This window comes from Calidris pugnax, unplaced genomic scaffold (assembly GCF_001431845.1).
Source record: "Calidris pugnax isolate Ruff unplaced genomic scaffold, ASM143184v1 scaffold171, whole genome shotgun sequence".
NCBI lineage: Eukaryota > Metazoa > Chordata > Aves > Charadriiformes > Scolopacidae > Calidris > Calidris pugnax.
In genome coordinates this window covers 9,803,741-9,823,688 of record NW_015091064.1, presented here as the reverse complement: position 1 = coordinate 9,823,688, position 19,948 = coordinate 9,803,741, and the positions used below count along the sequence as shown (strand labels likewise).

Sequence of the window (19,948 nt, the reverse complement as noted above, 5' to 3'; positions counted from 1 at the left end):
CTTGACATACAGGCCCAAGCAGCAAGTGGGAGCTCTCTCGCTCCCTCACTCCCTTGCTAACAAGGACTCTCGTGCTATTAAGGACTCTCACTCTGTGGTGCCTGCGTCCCCTGCTTGCCTGTCTCTGCTTGGGTGCTGCTTTAGAGGTTCCCCGATCCACGAGGTGTTGACATTAAATTTGTTCTTTGCCCTTAATCCATGGTTTTGTGGTTGTTCCTGCGTCCTGCCTGCATCAGCTCACACATCGACATTGAACAAATCGCTTGTATTTTAGTGTTTGTGTTGTGGCTAATTGCACTGTGGAGTACTTAACCGCCATGAAAGTGAGGGGGATGCCCTTGGAGACACGGCACTTCTATTCCTCCCACATCAAGGCGGTGAGTTTTTAGAGCAGGATGCAGAAGACACAGGACAGACTGTACATCTCCCTTTCCTGTCAATCGGCTACAAAACAGCTTTATTTTGCAGCTAGGTCCAACCTAGCTTGGCGTCAGTGCTGCAGAGCCCCGCTGCTCCCGAAGGCCCCTACACTCCTCCTGTGGGCACACACCCAGGGCTTGACCCTTCCCCCGGCCCTCAGTGTCCAAGAGCTTTATAAGAGCAGCCACCCGGCTTGCTTACCGCCTTTGACCCACCGAATCAAGGCGTTATTCATCTGTGTGTGTGACTGACTGACCAGACTTGGCTGTGGGTGCCGGCAGCACCCTGTGAAGGAGCGGGTGCGAGGCCCGCCGACTGGGGCCTTGACCACCGCCGCCATTTACCTCAGGGAGCCCGCGCGCCCCAACCGCCGCCGCGAGGGGCGGGCTCCTTCTCGCGCTCCCGGAAGTAGAGCCAACTTCCGGCGGCCGTTGCCAGGGTGACGCGTTTGCCAGGGAGGCCGCGCCGCCCTGAGGGGAGCGGCGTGGGTCGGCACCCCTTCGCCCGCTCCGCCAGGATGTTCATCTACCTCTGCAAGAAGGTGCTCCCGGGGCACGGAGGACAGTAGGAGAGGCGGGGAGGAAGGGCGGGCAGGCAGGCAGCCCTCGGGGCAGGCGAAGGATCCGTCCCCCTCCCCTCACACCGCTCCCCTCCCCTCACACCGCTCCCTCCATCCAGGAGCCCCCGGGAATTGGGAGCGGGGGGGCCCGGGGGGGGGGGGGGCTGAGTGGGCCCTCAGGGCTCCCTCCAGCTGCCCGCGGCTGCTGCAGCTCTGCTGGCTCCGGTGGTAGGGCCGTGGGCCTGGTCCCTGCTCGCTGCTCAGCTCTGTCCTGCCAGCTCCCCCTCTGCCTGGGTTTGGGGCTTAGGGTTTCCTTGCTCTTTAATGGGCTCCTAAACAACTGCTCCCCCAGGAGACTTTGGGTATAGCTCTTCTGCTGGAGGCCAGCTCGTGGCAAAGCCCTGTGCACTTTGTTATCCTACTCACCTGTTGCTCATGGCACTTTCTCTGCACACCCTTGATGTCCTGATACTATTTTTTACTACGTATGTCAGATGTCAGATTTCCCTTTTCTCAAGTGTTGTGTTGCACAGTTTCACTAGTGCTTGCAATTCAATTTGTCTTCTGTCTCTTTTTGCATGTACTGATCTGTTGGTAGAAATAAGTTTAATTTGTGTGCTATCATAGGTGTCTTTGAGGTGTTCAAATAGAGTATTTTAAAATAAAGCATGATTCTTACAACTATGTAGAGATGCAAAATATTTCTTTTTCAGATTGCAATTCCTGGTAATGTTAGATTAAAATGTATTTCCTGGAATAAGGATCAAGGTTTCATAGCCTGTGGTGGAGAGGATGGGTTACTGAAAGTTTTGAAATTAGAAACACAGACAGGTAAATGAGCCTTTTTTTTTTTTAATTAAGAACAAAATCCACAACACTTCAGAATTCTGAAAGCATAACTTTTCCACAAGTTACTTGACTATATTGCATATGTTTTAAATCTGTGCATAGATAGTTATGTATTTGCATAGACATCGAATGTTCTGTCACTTTCTTTTGAACACTGTTTTCCTCCAGCTTGTCTTACATGACACACATGTAATTTGTCTACCTGCTATGTCTGCTGAAGTTTTCTTCAGTATTTCTTGGGTTTTTTTCCGAGCATACATTCCATTCTTGTACTTTTTGTATAGACTTCTAGTTTATTTTGAAACTTACTTGTTTCTTGATTTTGTTTGATTTTGAATGCTGTCTACCATCTTCATTGTTTTAGGGAGAAAGCTGTGTATTTTTTTAAAATATAAATAATGTTCCAAGGAAAGTAAAATGTAATATATTTTCAAATTCATTTAAACCTTTTCCTGCATGTAATGAAATGTGATAGCCATGGTTTTTGTTGTTGTTGTTGTGTTTGGTTTTGTTGTTTTTTTTCCTGGAAAACTGCTAGACCATAAAAAGTATATGAATTTGGATGATAGCTGTGAATAGCAAACTTACTGAACTTGAGAAGCAGAAAATTCATCCTGCAGTTACAATTTACTTACTTTTAGGTGAATAACTTTGTGTAAATGCTGATTAGGGCTGCAGCACTGATAGAGACACAGTAACATGTATGCTTTATTAAGTTGATTTTATAGCTATTTTTGTTATTTTTAGATGAAGCAAAAATTAAGGGACTTGCAGCTCCCAGCAATCTTTCTGTGAATCAGACTCTTGAAGGTCATAGTGGTAAGTGTCTTTACATTTAATGTACTTTTGATTAGAATAAAAAAATACATGATTTTGTGAAGTTGATACAGTAATTTTGCTATAACTTTTTATTGTAAGACTGAAATAAAGATTATCAGTATTCAACTCGGGTATGTAACAGCTTAGCTTCTATTTTTACCAAGTTACCTGATGAAAGACCCACAATCAATCTTTCATGATCTGTCAATGAATTACTGGGTTGAGAGTCAAAGTGATGTAGCTCACCTCCCTTCTCCTGGCTGATATGGGATGCAGAATGCGTGCTCCACAAACCAAGCTCTGCTCTGCCTGCCTACAATTTAAAATTTGCTTATGGATTTTGCAAGGTTATGTCCGTGAACTTTGACATTACAGCCTAACTTGTGTTTTGTATTACCTCAGGTTTTGCTTTTTGCATATTATTTGGTCCCCAGTCATTACCCTGCGAAGGAAGTATTGATTTCTGTTTAAGTGGATGATGCTATTGTATGTGTTATATTACAGAGGGGTTTGTTTTGTTTTGTTTTAAATTGTGCAGTGCTACTGGTATAGTACTTGTTACCTCTGACTTCACTATGGTTAATCTGGAAGTGCTAATCAGTTGCATGGGACTGGAATGTATTTTTAGGTATTTACATAAAAGATCATGATACGTTTGCTTCCATACATTTATTCACACACTGCCTTGGTAGATGACAGATAAAGAATGCTTTATAACAGAAGAGCTAAATTGATAGGCAGTTAGTGCTGGAATTGCTGACTTAAAGAAACAGCGATGTTCTAGTGTTGGTTTTTTTTTTAATAATTTTCTCTTACACTGTATATATACAATTTTAAACTCTCTACTATAAGTTAAAGTGAGGAGTGAGACTAAAAGCTGCCTTAAGCATTTTTTCTAGTAATAAACCTGGGGATTTTTTGATAATGTCTATGAGATTTGGTTTTATGTTACAGCAGCTTTACATTTTCTTCTGCAGAAATTGAAGTTAGTTCAGTAAAGCTGATCTCTGTCTTAAATATATCTTCTTTTCTCCTTTATTGACAAACCACAGAATGGGTATGTATGTAGACTGCAGAATAGTATACAAAGTTTCAAGAGGTTCGGTATGTATGTAGACTGCAGAATAGTATACAGACAAAGTTTCAAGAGGTTAGAAAACATGCTGGAAAAAGATGGTATGTGAAAGTAAAAAAGTCAGGGAAATTAGACAGGGAGGAATGAAACTCTCTCATGATAAATGTTACTTGGCCATCATCCATGGACAGTGGGATATGAAGAGAATGCTAAAGTCCTTACTTTATTTAAAGACATGGTCTTTTTATGAGAATTTGCAGTTGAAGCCAACAGTCAGGTTCTTTTAGGGGCCTGTTAGGGATGATTGAAAAAATGAGTTGTGAGGAATTGATTTAGTGAATATTTTGAACGGATGCCTTCAAATTTGAACTACATTGCTATTACCTTCAAAAATACACAATGTTTAGCATGTGTTTGATTGCATCTGTTGATAAAAATCATGATTGGAATGCTGAAAAATGGAAAGGATACAGAGGAAATGGATGACTAGTGGTGAGGGCATGAAAATGTGATGCTTGAAGTGGCCAAATTCATATCCAGTGTTGAACTGAGGAAATAAGGTGCCTCTTAGAAATGGTTTCAAGATGTTTCAAGTCAAGTCAAATATTTATGGGTAGGATCCCATATGACACTTGAGGGTCTGAAGGAATTGTGTATAGAGTGCTCTTTTTGTTAATTGTGAGGGAGATTTTGTTTTAAAAGTACAGCACTATCGAGGATCAACTACTAAGAGTAAGTAAAAACCAAAACTTCTTACGAGAGTGAAATTTTGTCAGCTTCCCAGAGTAATATGTCAGAGGTGGTCAGAAACCACAAAACTGTGATTTGGGTTTTGCGTACTGAAGCAATGTTCTGAGCAGAATTTGGAGAGGATGTTACTCAAGTGGGTGAATATGGAAGCAAAATGAGTGGTTTAGCAGAACTTTGAGAGGAAACGAGTGAAAGATGCCTAAAACTAAATCAAACTTGGCAGTGCACGTTTCTGAAATGTTCCAGATTGATTAACGATGTGGTGGTTTTATTAACTTATTTAAATGGTGTAAAAAAAACCCAAGAAAACAAAACAAAATGTGTATAATTTTCTAGGTTCTGTGCAAGTGGTGACGTGGAATGAACAGTATCAAAAACTGACTACCAGTGACCAAAATGGACTCATCATTGTGTGGATGTTGTATAAAGGTATTTTACAAGACAAATTTGAGATGGGATAGTATTTCGTGCTGTGAGAAGTCTTGTTTCTTTTCTTTTTTCTTTTTTTTCAGCCATTTTTACAATTAGTTTTCAGACTTTTTATTTTGCAGACTGTAAAGCTCTAAGTAGATTAAGACACTTTCCAAGTTTTTATTGTAATATTTGTCTACACTTTTCATAGTATAGTTGCTTATAAAGAGGCATTTGTCCTGCAGAACTACCTTAGGAGAAAATATCAGTTCTTAGCCATATGCTTGGTAAACTGTTCTAAATTTCTTATTTTCTTGTCTCTGTTACTTTATTCCCTTGGAGGAAAATAGTATATTGAACAACAAAAAAAAAAGAAGCAGTGCTTCTTTGTGTAGGTTCTGTTCTGGGTATCGTAATATTTAATTAGTTCTGCAAAGCACAGCCATGCTGTTAGAACTACAAGAACTTAGCAAACCTGCTTGGAAAATCAATTAAATACTTTCATAAAAACAATCTTTAGAAATGTTTAATTAAGACAATGAACTAACATGACTAACCAGTGTATTACGGGAATTGGCTTTTATTGGTTTTGACCTTTTCACACATACTTATACTTCTTTGGTACACTTAAATTCATTTGAAAGCCAGAATACCTCTCAGTCGAGTTAACCACTTTCCAACATATGTGGGGAAGAAAAACAAAAGAAAGGGTTTTCTTTTTCTCCTGTTTTTTTTTGTTTAATGAAAGATGGAGACAAATAAGAGTTCAGCTTCTCATTTCAGGAATCAAGAATATCACTTCATTAGTCTTTCTGCCTGATAAGTGGTGGCTACTGTCACATAAATCATCTCTTAGTTTTGGAAAAGAACCAGTAAATTATTTAGTACATATTCCTATCAAAGGCAGTTGTTCCCTCCGTTTATGTTTCCTAGTGTATTCTTGTCAGTCTGAAATTACGTATGCACAGATCTTTTCCTGTAGGGCCCCTCTGGACTTTGGCTCCCCTCTCCAATTCTTCATTTGTCAGGTTCTTTTTGGAAATAACTAGCTCACATCTGAACACTGGGTTTCACAATAATTATTGTCTATGTACTTTGGGGGACACCGTAGCATAGTTTGGCTAGAGTTTTACTGAAAGGGCAGAAAACTTTGTTTTTACTTCCTTTACAAAGCTTACTGCTCCTGTAGCTTTTTGTTGTATGTTACAGTATGGAGTCATGTGTAACCTACTCTCTCATGTTTACTTACAAGCAGACCATTCCCAGGTTTCTCTATTTCATTGAACAGCTAATTTGATTGCTTGGGTAACTTTTATAAACTTTTTGTGTGTCTGTGTTATGTTTTAGTCTTTTTGTTTTTTTAAACGACTTCAGGAATTCATATTGCTAAGAAATGTCATTATCATCCTATTTGAATATCTTTTTAATTGAGAGTAATTTTACTCTGAATTTAGTGATTAACATGTACCATTTTTGAATCCACTAAAGGATTATTAAATCAGAAGTGTAACTCAGTTTTTTCATTCACTACTAATAGGTGCTTGGTATGAAGAGATGATTAACAACAGAAATAAATCTGTTGTTCGAAGTATGAGCTGGAATGCTGATGGACAAAAGATTTGTATTGTATATGAAGATGGAGCTGTGATTGTTGGATCAGTGGATGGTAAAATTTAAGCTTTTGTTTTCAGTATTATGTACGCTAAATGACCGAATCATAGAATTATAAATACAATTAATAGTTACTCTCTAATTGTTGCTTTTACTTTCTTCAGCTGTTTCAATTTTTATGTTGGTAACTTGCACCCTATTTTTAATTTTATTGTATATTTATTAAGTACAATCAATATTCTGTTACAGGTAATCGCATCTGGGGAAAAGACTTGAAAGGTACCCACCTGTGCCACGTGGCCTGGTCCTCTGATAGCCAAGTTTTACTTTTTGGAATGGCAAATGGAGAGATTCACATTTATGACAGCCAGGGAAATTTTATTGTAAGTTCATGGTGGTATAATAAAGGTATTAACTTCAATGGGTATCTAAAAACTTACTTCCTTTTAATTTATTTCATGTTTGTTTAGTTGGTGGACTTCAGTACTGAGAACTAGACAAGGTCTTGTGCACAAAGTTTTTATTCAAGATTTATGCAGCTGCAGCTTTTTAATATAAATATTCCTTTCTTGGTAGCTAAATGAATATCACACACAAATGAATATCACTTTTTGCCTTGCAATAATTACTGGAAATGTAAAAATATGTGTGGTGATACTAATTAAATGAAATTAAGCTCATCTTAAAAATACTACTGTGCTTTTAGAATAAAGCAGTAGTTTATTTTCCTGTTGATCTTGTCGTTCTTTATTACTTAAGAAATGTTACATGCTTCAGAGAACCTGGTAATAAGTGGAAAAAAAGAACGGAAGTAAATATAATATTATTGCATTCCTACAGTTTCAGTTTACTTATTTTTATTTACTTATTTGAAATTTTGAAATATGAATATGACAAAATGCTAAACAGAAGTACAATGCTGCCTTTGAGAAGTGCAATGTAGCTGGAACCATGTTCTTGACTTTTAGATGCCTATTATGGTGAATTTTCTCCTTCTTGCCTTTCCTTCCCTTCCCTAAGAAAGTACCTGTTACCTTTCCCATTTTCTTTTGTTTAACCCCTCACTGGATCTTTCTTTCTTCCTACTGTGTGAGTCATAGGCTTTCTACCATGTGCTGTAAATTACTGAAATTCTTGAAATAAGTTGTTGTCGCTCCCCCTGCTTCCTGTCTCTGCCTCCCTAACCTTTTATCAACCCTACACGTGGCTGTGTGCTCCCCCCTTTCCCTTCCTCCATAAGTTACCTGGTAGCCCTCCTCGAAGTGATCCAGGTGCACTCTTATTTTTCAGAAAAAGCCCTTGCCTGTGTTTCCAGATGTATAGGGCTAATTTTTACAAAAGTAAACATCTTAATTGGTGTTCTAACTTGGACACTTATTTTTTCTGTGGGTTTGTTTGTTGGGGTTTTTTTTAATATATATTATTCAAGAGACTTATTAAGATAAAGCTGACAAAAGGTTTCTTTTCAAAAAAATTCTGTGGCCAGGAATGAATTGAAATTATTGTTATTTTTGCAAAGTTGCAGTGAGGTTCCTTGTGTGTGTGTGAATATGTATATGGTGGGGTTTTTGTTTGTTTGTTTTCTTTGGCTTTAAGTTACTTTTCAAAGAATTAAAACGCCAACATTAAAGTGCTTCTTTGTAGTTAAAATACATAGTTTTCATATGCCTGATGTGGCTTTGAGTAAGGAGGTTTTTCAAACTCTTAACATTTTAAGAATGTGAAAATTTTTTCTTGGGACAGGAAAAAAAATTTGCATAGACATCTGGTCTTTTGCAAGCTATCAGTAGAGATGTAAATTATTCCCCTAAATAGCATGTTGTAGATGACTTCAAATAACTAACCATTCTTGTCTAGGTGAAAATGAAACTGAACTGTTTGGTGAACTTGACTGGAGCATTCAGCATTGCAGGAATACATTGGTACCACGGCACAGAAGGCTACATTGAACCAGATTGTCCTTGTCTTGCTGTCTGTTACGACAACGGAAGATGCCAGATAATGAGGGATGAGAATGACCACAGTAGGTACAAAATGTGTGGTGTTAAATTACTGACCTACTCGTCACCCAAAAAGTCTACTTGTGTTTATGTTCTTAATGTTTATTTCTCAAAATCTAGATCCTGTTTTGATTGACACTGGTATGAATGTTGTATGCATTCAGTGGAACCACTGTGGAAGCGTATTGGCGGTGGCAGGCTCCCTAAAAGCAACTTCTCAAGATAAAGATGTAAACATTGTGCAGTTCTATACTCCGTTTGGTGAGGTAAAAATATTTAATATATTTATGTGACTTAAATGTTTCTGTTTTTTTTTTTTTTTTAATCTTAGTATGTTTTGTCTAATTGGTTGTTACTGGTGGAATTTGGATGCCGAAATGTAGGTGTTGAGTGTGTTTAACATGCTCTAAGGTGTCTAGGATATCCACCTGGATCTGGAAAGATGACACAGGACCAGGTACCCTTTTAGAACATCTAGTGGCCAGCATGAAAATCTGAGTGCATCTCATAAAATACTAAATGATGGAATAAGTATAGCATCTGACTTAGAACACCTAACTTGGATAGGTGAGTTCAGACTGCAGTCGCTAAGGGGGTTGGAGCACTTAGGCAGCAGTCTGTGTATCCAATCTGGAAGTACTTGTCTTTCTCCACTGGCTGTGCAAGAGACCCAGGTGTCTCTAGATCAGGAGTGCAAAGTAAGACAGTGAATATTCCCCTCTATTTTTATCGAATCAGTAAAACTGAGTAAATGGCATCTGGTAACAGTAAAAGCAATGGCTTAGAAACCTCAGAAAAGGCAAACTGTTTCTAATCTTCATTTGGGGATCTAATCTCCATCTGTTTGGGATATTTTTTTGTAAATGTTTTTTGAACTACCTGTCATGTTTATAAGATGTTAAATGTTCAACATTTGAGAGACAACGTTCCTATGTGTTTTTGTTCATCATGCTACCCCTGCCTAGCAAGTTAGTGTTAGGTATCAGAGTGTAAGGAAGTTTGTCCCTTGCACAGAGGAAGTGCTCATCAGCCCTGAGGGTGACTGTGGTAAAGATGAAGCTGTGAGCTGTGCTGTGAAAGGGGTTTGAGATCCAGCATCATCTGCAGGGGTTTCCTTAGTTGAAAGTATTAAGCAGAACCAAAGGTTTTGGTGATAACGTTACATCTCTGGTTCCTAATGTCCTTCATCACAGGTGTCCTAGATTCTGTCTCTAGCGTTAAGAAGTAAATTCTTTAGAATTTAGAATTGTTTTGTACTAGTTCTGATGTTCAGGTAAAACTTTTAACTTTTTGAAAGATGGTATCTTCTGTGAATAATGTGTAACCAGTATTTGGACTTGGTATTTACACCTGATCAAAGGCATGAAAGAGGTACTAAACTGTGTATGTTCATTGATAACAGTTCATTTAGGCACAAAGCTATGCCCTCAAAAGGAAAGTTAGATGTATGCATGTGTTCTGCTCAGTAGAACTTGTGTTTTTTTTTAAAGCCTAAGTTTATTCAGAATCTTACAATAACAGTAGATTAATGTATCTTTATTGCATAAATCTGTATAATTTGCAAACAAGAACCTTCCCACAAACAAGTGCTTTGTGAGACTGAAGTTACAGTTTTTGAAAAAAAAAATTTTTTTCCAATTGTTTGCTTTGTTCCTTCAAATTCTACAGCAAAATAAAGATATAAAAGAAAGGTGGAAATGTATTTCTTTGCTTGCTCCTCAGTTGTAAATGGATGTCTAACTGCCTTTCTTAGACTTTTTTGAAAGGGAGTAGGGAGGAGGAAAATGTCCTTTGCCCCACTGCAGATTGTGCACCTCTGCAGCTGATTCATTGTATGCTCTTGACATAACTACAGCTGATAGTTTAAACAAATGAAAACATATAGCTGTTCTAAGGATATTGTACATCAACTGAAATACACTTCCAGCATAAATGAAACTTCTGAGGTATGTCAGGTATCAGTACTATTGTTGTGTTTATTTTAGTAGTGACTAAAGTCACTAGTGACAGTAGTTTATACTGTCATTCTCCATCTATTATTTATTTTTGTAAGTTTGACTATCACCAAGTCCCATTTTTCCTATCTCTCTGACAAAAAAGAATTGAGGCAAAAGAACACTTCATGGCAATGCATGTTAAATATCTCCTGCTTTGTTGGCACGTGTATCATAGTTTGGGAGTCATTATGAAGTAGTGTAAAGAAGATCTATGTTTGGTTTTCATCAACTATCAAAACTGTTGTTTATGTACTTTGGAGTAGTTTTCCAATGATGAATTCAGAATATTTTCCTTTCTTTGTTTTAACCAAGCATTTGCGCACACTGAAAGTTCCTGGCAAACAGATATCTGCCTTGTCTTGGGAGGGAAGTGGGCTGAAAATTGCGCTAGCTGTTGATTCTTACATATATTTTGCAAATATTCGTCCAGATTACAAGGTATGTAGTAATGTGACACTTAAACGTATTAATAAGTTTTCTGTTATTTATTCTCTATCTGAATGGGTTAAAAAATCAGCTTTCTCTAATACAGAAATCGATGCTTAACTTATGATTACTGTTTGATCAGCACGACTGACTTGAAGTTTTAGTGGAATGTGAGCGTCTGTCTTGGTGATGTAATGACTTAACCGTTACTTTTATAATGAAATTGTGATTTTATTTTCATAATAAGGAAAAGTTAATATTATATTATTGTTAATATTAACGGAATTGAGCATGAGTCTGAATTTGGTAGTAATTGAGGCTGTCATGTAAGTATGGTTCCAGAGTTTTCATTGCTGTTTGGTTAAGCTGAGTGGGTAAGTGATACAATGGGAATTGTTTGAACCTTGCTTTTACTGTCATTTTTTGGTGGTGAGTTATTGGTTTGAACCAGGAGAGCTGTGTAGCAACATGCATGAACAGTAGAAGTGAATGCAACCTGATAAGTGTACTTCCTGCTTATATTTCAATTCTCAATATGCTTTTTACAAGTGTGCATTGCATTCAGCAATTCTAAAATAATGTTTTTATCTTGTCTACCATATGAAGGGCTTTTTTGTTTGCTTGGTTTTTTTAAAGAGTTAGGACTATTTCACTTAAATGTACAGTTTAACAAAAATAGTGATTACTGTCCAGTATACAGTATTGTATACTTTTTTTCTCAGCACAGGATATGCTCTTTAATCATCAGCATGTAACCACTGTGATTAGAGAGAGCGAGCTTATGTGTGATGGGAGGAACACACTCCAGCTATATTGAAATGTATTGTTCCACTTGGTTGTGAAAAATAATTGGTCAGGGAGTTATAAACACAAATCTGTTAGGAAGCGATCTCAAATAGTTTGTTGTAAATCTGCTGGAAAGGATTTTGGAAATTTGAGCTGGAAATTAGTCTAGCAGGAAATGCTACCTAATGTTTATTCTGGGAAATGTGTAACAGCTGGAACACAGGCCTATTGCTTTTTCTTACACATGGTCTCATAGATACTGATGAGTTTATTTCAAGATCTGGCAGAGTTTGCAAATGAAAAATATTTTGAAACCTTAGTTTAGAGACTGCATGTGTAAGCGCTCTCTTTTTTTTTTTTTTATTTGCCTTTTCCATATTTAAAGTGAAAAAAAGATGTGCTCAAATTAGTTTCTTTCTGCAGCAAATAAACTTTTAACCTGTTGGTAGTAGAATCAGGTTCCATGTTAAGTATTTTTATGGTGAATGGTATATGTTGTCGTTCAATAAATAATACACATTCCTACCTCTATGTTCTTTCTGATAATACCAGTAACTCCCTTTTAGGAAATAGATATTCTAAAAGGTGACAGTCATTAAACTGTAGTGTTTCAAAGCTGTCATTAACATAGGCTGGATTGGAATTAATGACCTGGAATGAAGTGTTAGTATCACATTACCAATCTACTGAATAATCAAGTTCCCTTTATTTTTCAAGTATTACCATAATAAGAGGAAGACGGTCCAAAATTATAATATGATAGTAAAAACGATGAATTGAGCTGATGTTTTTTCAAATACTTGTAGTTTAAATGGTATCTTTTGGAGTTGTAATGCTAATTTAGAAACTATGTCTCTAGTTACATTTCTTTTAGTAATGTATATTACCTTGTTCAAATATACTTTGGATTTTACTTTATAACCTTGTTATCCAGCATTCTCAGGTCCTTTGCCACATCTTGAAAGCAGTTGCAGATTTGACAAATGTGATTTACAGTTTATTGACTTGTTACGTCATAACTTACTCCTCTCATTTTGAATATTCAGAATAGTGTAAGTTCCAGTTTGGATCTCTGGGAAGGATCCTGTGGGCAGTGCTCTCAGTTGTCAAAAACTACCTTTACTCCAATCCTTTTATTTTTCTTCCTGTACCTGAAATGAGCTTGATTCTCTTGAAAATTTAAGTAGATTGTATCAGTTGGCTCATGTTCATTGGCATGCCTGGTACCTCTCGGAAAGGAAATAATAAATGAGTGAGGTAAAACTTCCAGGGCTAAAAACATGATAGCTATCAAGTGTGTTACATTTATCCATGCCCAGCTAATTCCATTATTTTTTATATTACTATTTTTTTAACATTTCTACATTGTGTGAAAGCTGGATTTACTGATTTACGATTCCCAGAATCATAATGCTTTTTACATCTGCTCACTCCTGTTCTTCTGGCTAAACTCCAGAGCATTGTGTTTCAATTCCCATAGAATTCTACTTGAGTGAAAACCATTGGGTTCTGACAATTTATTACCATTCAGTTTAGACATCTATTCCAAAAGTTCTTTTGATGATACTTTAGTTTATCGTCTTGTTTTCATTCCCTGTAGCGTGTGGGAACCCTTCTGGCAAGCTCTCTAACAAGCTTTCTCCTCTTTTCCAGTAAATGCTGATGCAGAGAATTCTATTAGTTTTTCTACAATTGCACCATCATCCTTAAGTGGTTTGCTTTTTACATCTTGTTTGTCTGTCAGCTTTACCTCCTTTCTGACATATCTTTTGATTTGGCTCTGTTAGAAAGGGTTTTCATTATCAATTTCTATAATTTAATTAAATCAGTTGAACGCAATAAAATACGCCTTCATGGTTTTCGCAGTGTTTGGATATTCCATTTCTTCTTTGGCCTTTTTGCCCTTTCTCCTCCTTGTTACATGAATAATATTCTTTTGGGGGAAAGGGAAGGCTTTTTTCATCTTACTAATATGGAAGAGGTGATGTGAGTTATTATAGTGCTCTATTATAATGGCTTGTTATCCGCTTCAGGAGCGGATTGTTTAAAAAAAACAAACAATTTGAGGTGTTTATTATATTTCCCCTGGGAAATTAACTTTGGGTTTCCAAATCCATAGTCATAGAGGAAGCATTTTCATGGCAAAAACCATCATCACAGTGGGTATTTCTGTGGACCTGCTGAACAAGGAAGAAACAAGGGGAAGTGAGATCTTGTCACGTTTTGAGGTTGATCCTCAAGTTCTGACTGTCATAGATTATTCTGCATAATAATGGGAAGTCTTCTTTTGCCAAAACTGGCAAAAGTTCTGCAAATAACTTATTACCAGAGCTGTGTTCATGTACTTTTAATAAATCTGTTTATCACTTGACAGGTAAAGAATATTGAATACTGATTGTGTATATGAAATAAACATTTTCTTTCATGGCTGTGAACAATTTATTATTGAATTCTTTATTATTGAATTTCTGATAGGTTTTATCAAAATTGTCTCTCTTGGCAGTGGGGTTACTGTTCCAATACAGTTGTTTATGCGTATACCCGGCCTGACCGTCCAGAATACTGTGTGGTCTTTTGGGACACAAAAAACAACGAGAAGTATGTGAAGTATGTCAAGAGCTTGATTTCCATAACAACTTATGGAGACTTCTGTGTTTTAGCAACTAAAGCAGATGAAAATCAACCTCAGGTAAAGTCTTTCTTTTAGTTTTCACTTGAAATGCTCTGTTCCTCATGTTAGTGCTTTACAGCCAGAATAAGATTAAATTCTAATAAAATTCTGAGTCGGTCTCAGAGTGTGTCACTCAGTTGTCATTTGACAGCCTGGCACTTTAATGGGCCCAATGTTTAATAGCAAAGAACCCCAACAAGCAACAAAGTAACAGCAAAAATTTGCAGAACTGATTAATTGGCGCTATATTTTAACTACTTGTAGCCATTAGTAACTTAAGGAAAACTGCAGCCTTCAAGAGCAATGTTTATTTAGAAAATATATAGAACAGTTCTCCAAAGAGAGAAACTAAAAGCAGGAGAGCATCAGAATAGTAACAAATATTTAATTGGTCAGAAGTGGAGGAAAAAATAAGGGAAATTTTTTAGGTGATATAAATCAGGTGTTACTACAAACTGCTCCATTTGTTTGTTTATTTATTTATTTTGATAAAATGCTATGATAAATGATATCATATGATAAATGTATTCTTTGGTTAATATATGTTCAGTTAGTGTTATGGTAACCGTTACATGTTTTTTCTTACTGCATTCACTTCTGAATTATTTTCTATATCACTTGTACGTTGCTTACAAAGGAGGAGCATGAGATGGAGTCAATTGGTGCAACGGTAAAAAAAAATGCTTCAGTGCCATTTTGCTTAGTTGTGCAATAAATGGTGTACTGTCATATGGAGTGGAAATATGGCATACATGGCCAAAACCATATGGTGAAATTGGGTACAATAAAATGATATTTTGCTGGGTTTTATTTTTAAAAGAGGAAGCAAACAGTGGAGAGACTTAGTGTAACTTGCTTGAGCATAAATAAGAGATTTAATTGTAGCAGCTGAAAATTACAGATAATAAGCATCTTTCAGTGGTTTTTTTTTCAGGTGGCTCCAGTGTAATTATTAACACTGTGGGGAGTCAGCTTTTAGGAAATGAAGTGAACAAGCTTATTCTTTGGGTAGCAGTTCATTAGAGTTGCTTTCTGAAAAACAGATTTGTTTTGCAATAGATTTCAGTCATTAGAATTGTGATTTCAAGATGACAAAATGTACAGCACAAGCCGATTGGGCAAAAAAGACTCATTTCAGTTGAAAGGTATTGCAAGCAGATGTGAACATCAGTAAGTTACGAAGAACTTAATGTTGATACTGATAGCATGGCTTGAACTTTCTCCTTTGTTCAAGTCAGACAACCCAAACTCCCTTGTCCTGGCACCAGCCTGTGTAGCTCATGTAGCTTCTGTCTCAGATACTGTTACTCCATTACCCCTTGGCAGTCTCTGATCTACTGACTAAGAGTCTCAGAAATAAGTAAAAAGGGCATAAAAGAGAAATCGGTTAGAATGAATGTTGGAAGAACATACCAGAGAAGAATTAATATAAACTATAATAATACACACATATATTGTTTCCATTATGTCTGTATTAATATAGTTTAAAAAGTCAGGTGTGTCTGATGGTACATCCAGCATACTGCATTTTGTCTGGTAGATTTGCTCCTTCGCTTTAAACAGCTGGTCATTTTCCTGTTTTGTGCTTGGCTTTGTTTATAGTGTTAATTGGCAACTACTCATTACTGTCATGCTTATGCTGCTTTATATTTACTGCAGTCATGGTCCCTCTGTTTTCTGTTGCTGATCAGCATTAGATTGTGTAAAATGTGTGTTGAGAGATAAACCTTCACAGAAAACCTTGTAGAGTTTACTAATATACAAAAAATATTGTAGTAATGACATTTGCTTTTATTTCCATACAGTATGTGCTGGTTCTCTGCAATTCTATTGGCACCCCTTTGGACCCAAAATATATTGATATTGGTAAGCGACTTATTCTGTTGATTCTTTTCTAGTCTTTATAATAAATGTCTTACACAAGTTTGTTGTTCAGTGAACCAATCACTCTGTGGTAACACCCCTTGCATCCAAATGTTGTGACCTTCCATTCTGTATGTGGTTGTAACTATGATTTTATATTGGCTTCTCAGTTCTACTTGGACTCTCCCTAAATGTAAAAACCATGTAGTCGTGGGGTTCCCATATTTTGAACTGTAAGTTTGTTGGTAATGGCCTATTACTCTGTTAATGAAAATAGTGGCTTATAAAATCAGTCCTATTCCTTTTAAAAATTGGCTATATTTAAATTGATTCTTCCAGTTAATACAAACTATTTACAACAGAATTTTAAAATTTGTTATTTTACTGTTTTCTCTTTTTTTTTTTTCAATGGATGTTCTTAGTGATTCTTGTGGTCCTTCACAGCAGTGGTAATTCAATTCCTTTTTAAGAAAATGTACTTTTTTTTTTGAAGAGGGTCTTGTTTCTCAGAGCGATTGAAATAGTTTGATCTGGATTTTCATTTCAAAATAACATGTTGCTGCTTCCCGAATATCTTAAAGATCAATTTCTTATATTTCAGTGTGGGTAATATCTTTTCCTTATTATCTTCCTCACAATTGTTTTATCTAAATAGTTTCAGATTATAAATTAAAAATCAAAATAAAAAAAGCCAGTGGATTATAACAGAAGTGCAAAAATACCCCCTAAATCTTAAATAGATCTGAATTCCAGGATTTCCCTCCTGCTTGTTTGCTGCAGATGTGGTACAGAACATTGCCAAAAAATGATTGTTTTCTGGGAGAAATTGCCACTGTTTTCTGGGAGTTTTGCTAGAGAGTAAATATCATGAATTTTTTCCTTCAAACAGATGAGGGAAGTGCAGACAAATTGATAAATTAATCAGCTTTTTGATTGAGGAGAAATTGCCACTGTTTTCTGGGAGTTTTCCTAGAGAGTAAAGATCATGAATTTTTTTTTTCTTCAAACAGATGAGGGAAGCGCAGACAAACTGATAAATTGATCAGCTTTTTGATTGCTTTATCCACTTTTGTTTGTTCTGGTTTTTGCTTTATTTTTGGTTTGTTATCCAGACAGATCTGAATTTGGCTTCAGAATAGACACTGTGTACCCCATTTACAGTTTTTATTTTGAAGCTTGATTCTTTGATTAACTTCTCTGTTTTGTTGAAAGGCTAAATGATGTTTCGGCAAAAATATTTATTTGCTTTTGGAATGAGGGGAAACTGTAGTCATTTAAATGAATTTTTAGAACCTCTTAGCTAAAATAATGGTAAGTAGAAAGTGCAGTTGGCAGTAGACATCTAATGTGATTCCTCTGTTAGAAAGGTGGGATACACTATACCACTGCTGTGCTCAGTGGTAGAGCACTTTCTGATCACACTGAAATACTTAGGAAAAATAAATAACTTGTGTGCATGGTTGATACAGCAGAGAAGCATAGCCATATTGGAACAAGTCAGGGATAAAACCAGGTTGTGTATTGTAAACCTGGAAGAATTCCTCCCTGCTTATTTTATCAATGTAAAGGTGTCTACTTAATATGTGTGTATAGCTTTGGTACTTACATGCTCTGATTCTGCAGAAATTAGGTTTAATTTTTTTAAAAAACAAACCTTCTCCCTCTTCTGGGAATTCTTCTCCCTATCTGTGCCAAAAGACATGTAGCTGTTATAACAACTCATGAATTTTTTTTGATGTAAATTGCCTCCTAGAGCCATTGTTCCATCCTCTCTGCAAAAAGTAACTCTTCTGTCTAAGCTAATCTCATTAGAGAAGTTAGTTCCAAGCCAGAGAGCTAATACTTGATATTAGTATTAAATGATAAACAGCCATTCGGTGTGATAAAATAGATGGGAAAAGTGTCTAGCAAAGTTTTGTAAGATAGAAATGATGAGGAAAGTAAGGTGAAGAACTATAAGACAAGGAAGTAACAACAATTCACAGAAGAATACAGGTAGGGAAAGAAAATCAATGAAAGAATAGAAATAGTTGAGACCATGAAAATGTTTATTTTCCTCAACCAGTGCTACTAAACGGTTTTATTATATATTAACTAAGTTTGTAAGTGTCATTTTCTAACGTTGTTCAGTTTTTCACTGACAGCAGGACCCTATATTGTAGATCATAATTAAAATGAAGAGCATCCTGCTCTGATGAATGAGTTTGAATTCTTTGTCGTATGGAATATGTATGAGATATTGTAGTACTACTTAGTGTCGTAACTTGTGTTTATGTCAATTTGATGAAGGTTTTGCTACCTCTTACAACAGGGGTAGCATATCAGAATCTGAAGGAATGAAGTGCCCAGGAAATTCAATACTAAGAATTTTACAATGCATGGAGGGGAAAAAAAAAACACCACAAAACAACTCAAAACTGAGCACTAAAGTGAGATGAAGTGGTGGGTGGTAGCAGTGTGGGTGGGGTGTCTGCTGTGTCCCCTCTGTCCATCCCCCCTCCTGATCAGATGTCTGCACTGTATGTGCATATTAGTCTCCTGGACATACTTGACAGGTGGGATTGGGGCGGTGGGAGGAGGATTTAGGGACCTATAGGGAGTAGTTCATCTCGTTTGTACAGTTGACATCTAAAATAAGTTCAGTGAATCATTCCTAAAAAGGGTCTTTTTGCTCTCCAGTGGGTACAAAGAAGCCCAGGGCAACCAGCTCATCTCTGTCAGAGATGTCTAAAATTGAGACAAATCCCACTCAAACGGTCAAAATTAGCTTTGCACGTACACCTCTGACTGCATTTAACTCTTTTCTTTGCATTTTTTTAATGTTCTGTTTATGTGATCTTTCTAAATCTATCTGTGACAGTTTTATTTATTTATACTGTAAGCGAAGGTATCAGTTTCTTTGTTTCCCTTATTACAACCCACCTCCTACAGCTGTCTGTACAGAAGAAAAGAATCTCCTCCAGTGACTGAAAACAGTTAAACAGTGTTTAATTGAAAAATGCTGCTGTTGTTCCAACTGTATTTGAATTGTGCTGAAGAGATTAAACAACCTAGAAAGAGGTTCTCTTCCTTTAGCTTAAGTGAGCTTTCTGGAGTCTGCTTTTGTTCCCTCCAGTGTCAGAGGATCAGTTTAGTGCACAGATTTACAATGCTCTTTCCTAGAGTAAGTTTATTTGTGAAAATGCTCAGCGTTATAGACTTCAGCCTCATAGACGGGCAAATACTTGAGGTTAGGAATATTTGCAGTTTTGAGTCCTGAAAAATTTCTGTAGTCTCAGTAGTCAAATGTAACAAGCAAGTCTTTCATTGCTGTATAGTAAAAACAGCCAAAGATTATTTTTTTTTTTTTAATATATTCATCCAATAAGACTCCTTTAAATTTAGCCCACCAAACTTACAGAAGGGATTGGAGATGAAAGTGAAAACCAAACAGCTGTAAATGCAGCACTTTTGGAACACATTGCACTGGTTTTATCGTAGCTGCTTTCCTTTTCTGTAACCTTTGAAAATACAACTTTCTAGAACAACTTGAAATATTTATAACATAAGGTCATTTTGTACGAGGTGTAGACACTCTTACGCAGTCAAGGTCTTAATAGACAGTATATCATGCTGTTTGTCACAGTTGGAGCTTCTTGGCAGTAGAAAGTATAATTGTTCCAGTTTGACAGGGTGCTGAACTTAAGCAGCTGCCTGGCCTTGCTGAGGTCA

At 36.7% G+C, this 19,948-nt stretch overlaps 1 protein-coding gene across 2 annotated transcripts in view; it reads left to right on the top strand.

The window, feature by feature from the left end:
• The first annotated feature begins 856 nt into the window (after positions 1 to 856).
• Positions 857 to 19,948, top strand: part of WDR35 (WD repeat domain 35) — a 42,472-nt gene continuing 23,380 nt past the window's right edge. The window contains exons 1-12 of one of the 2 annotated variants that reach the window (XM_014956913.1): positions 857 to 961; positions 1,693 to 1,810; positions 2,576 to 2,647; positions 4,809 to 4,901; positions 6,421 to 6,549; positions 6,744 to 6,877; positions 8,352 to 8,517; positions 8,615 to 8,760; positions 10,804 to 10,929; positions 14,207 to 14,392; positions 15,012 to 15,044; positions 16,180 to 16,240. In XM_014956913.1, the coding sequence (XP_014812399.1) occupies positions 938 to 961; positions 1,693 to 1,810; positions 2,576 to 2,647; positions 4,809 to 4,901; positions 6,421 to 6,549; positions 6,744 to 6,877; positions 8,352 to 8,517; positions 8,615 to 8,760; positions 10,804 to 10,929; positions 14,207 to 14,392; positions 15,012 to 15,044; positions 16,180 to 16,240 (1,288 nt within the window). In that variant the 5' untranslated portion in view covers positions 857 to 937. The remainder of the gene's footprint in view (positions 962 to 1,692; positions 1,811 to 2,575; positions 2,648 to 4,808; positions 4,902 to 6,420; positions 6,550 to 6,743; positions 6,878 to 8,351; positions 8,518 to 8,614; positions 8,761 to 10,803; positions 10,930 to 14,206; positions 14,393 to 15,011; positions 15,045 to 16,179; positions 16,241 to 19,948) is intronic. The other variant, XM_014956914.1, reaches the window with a different exon arrangement.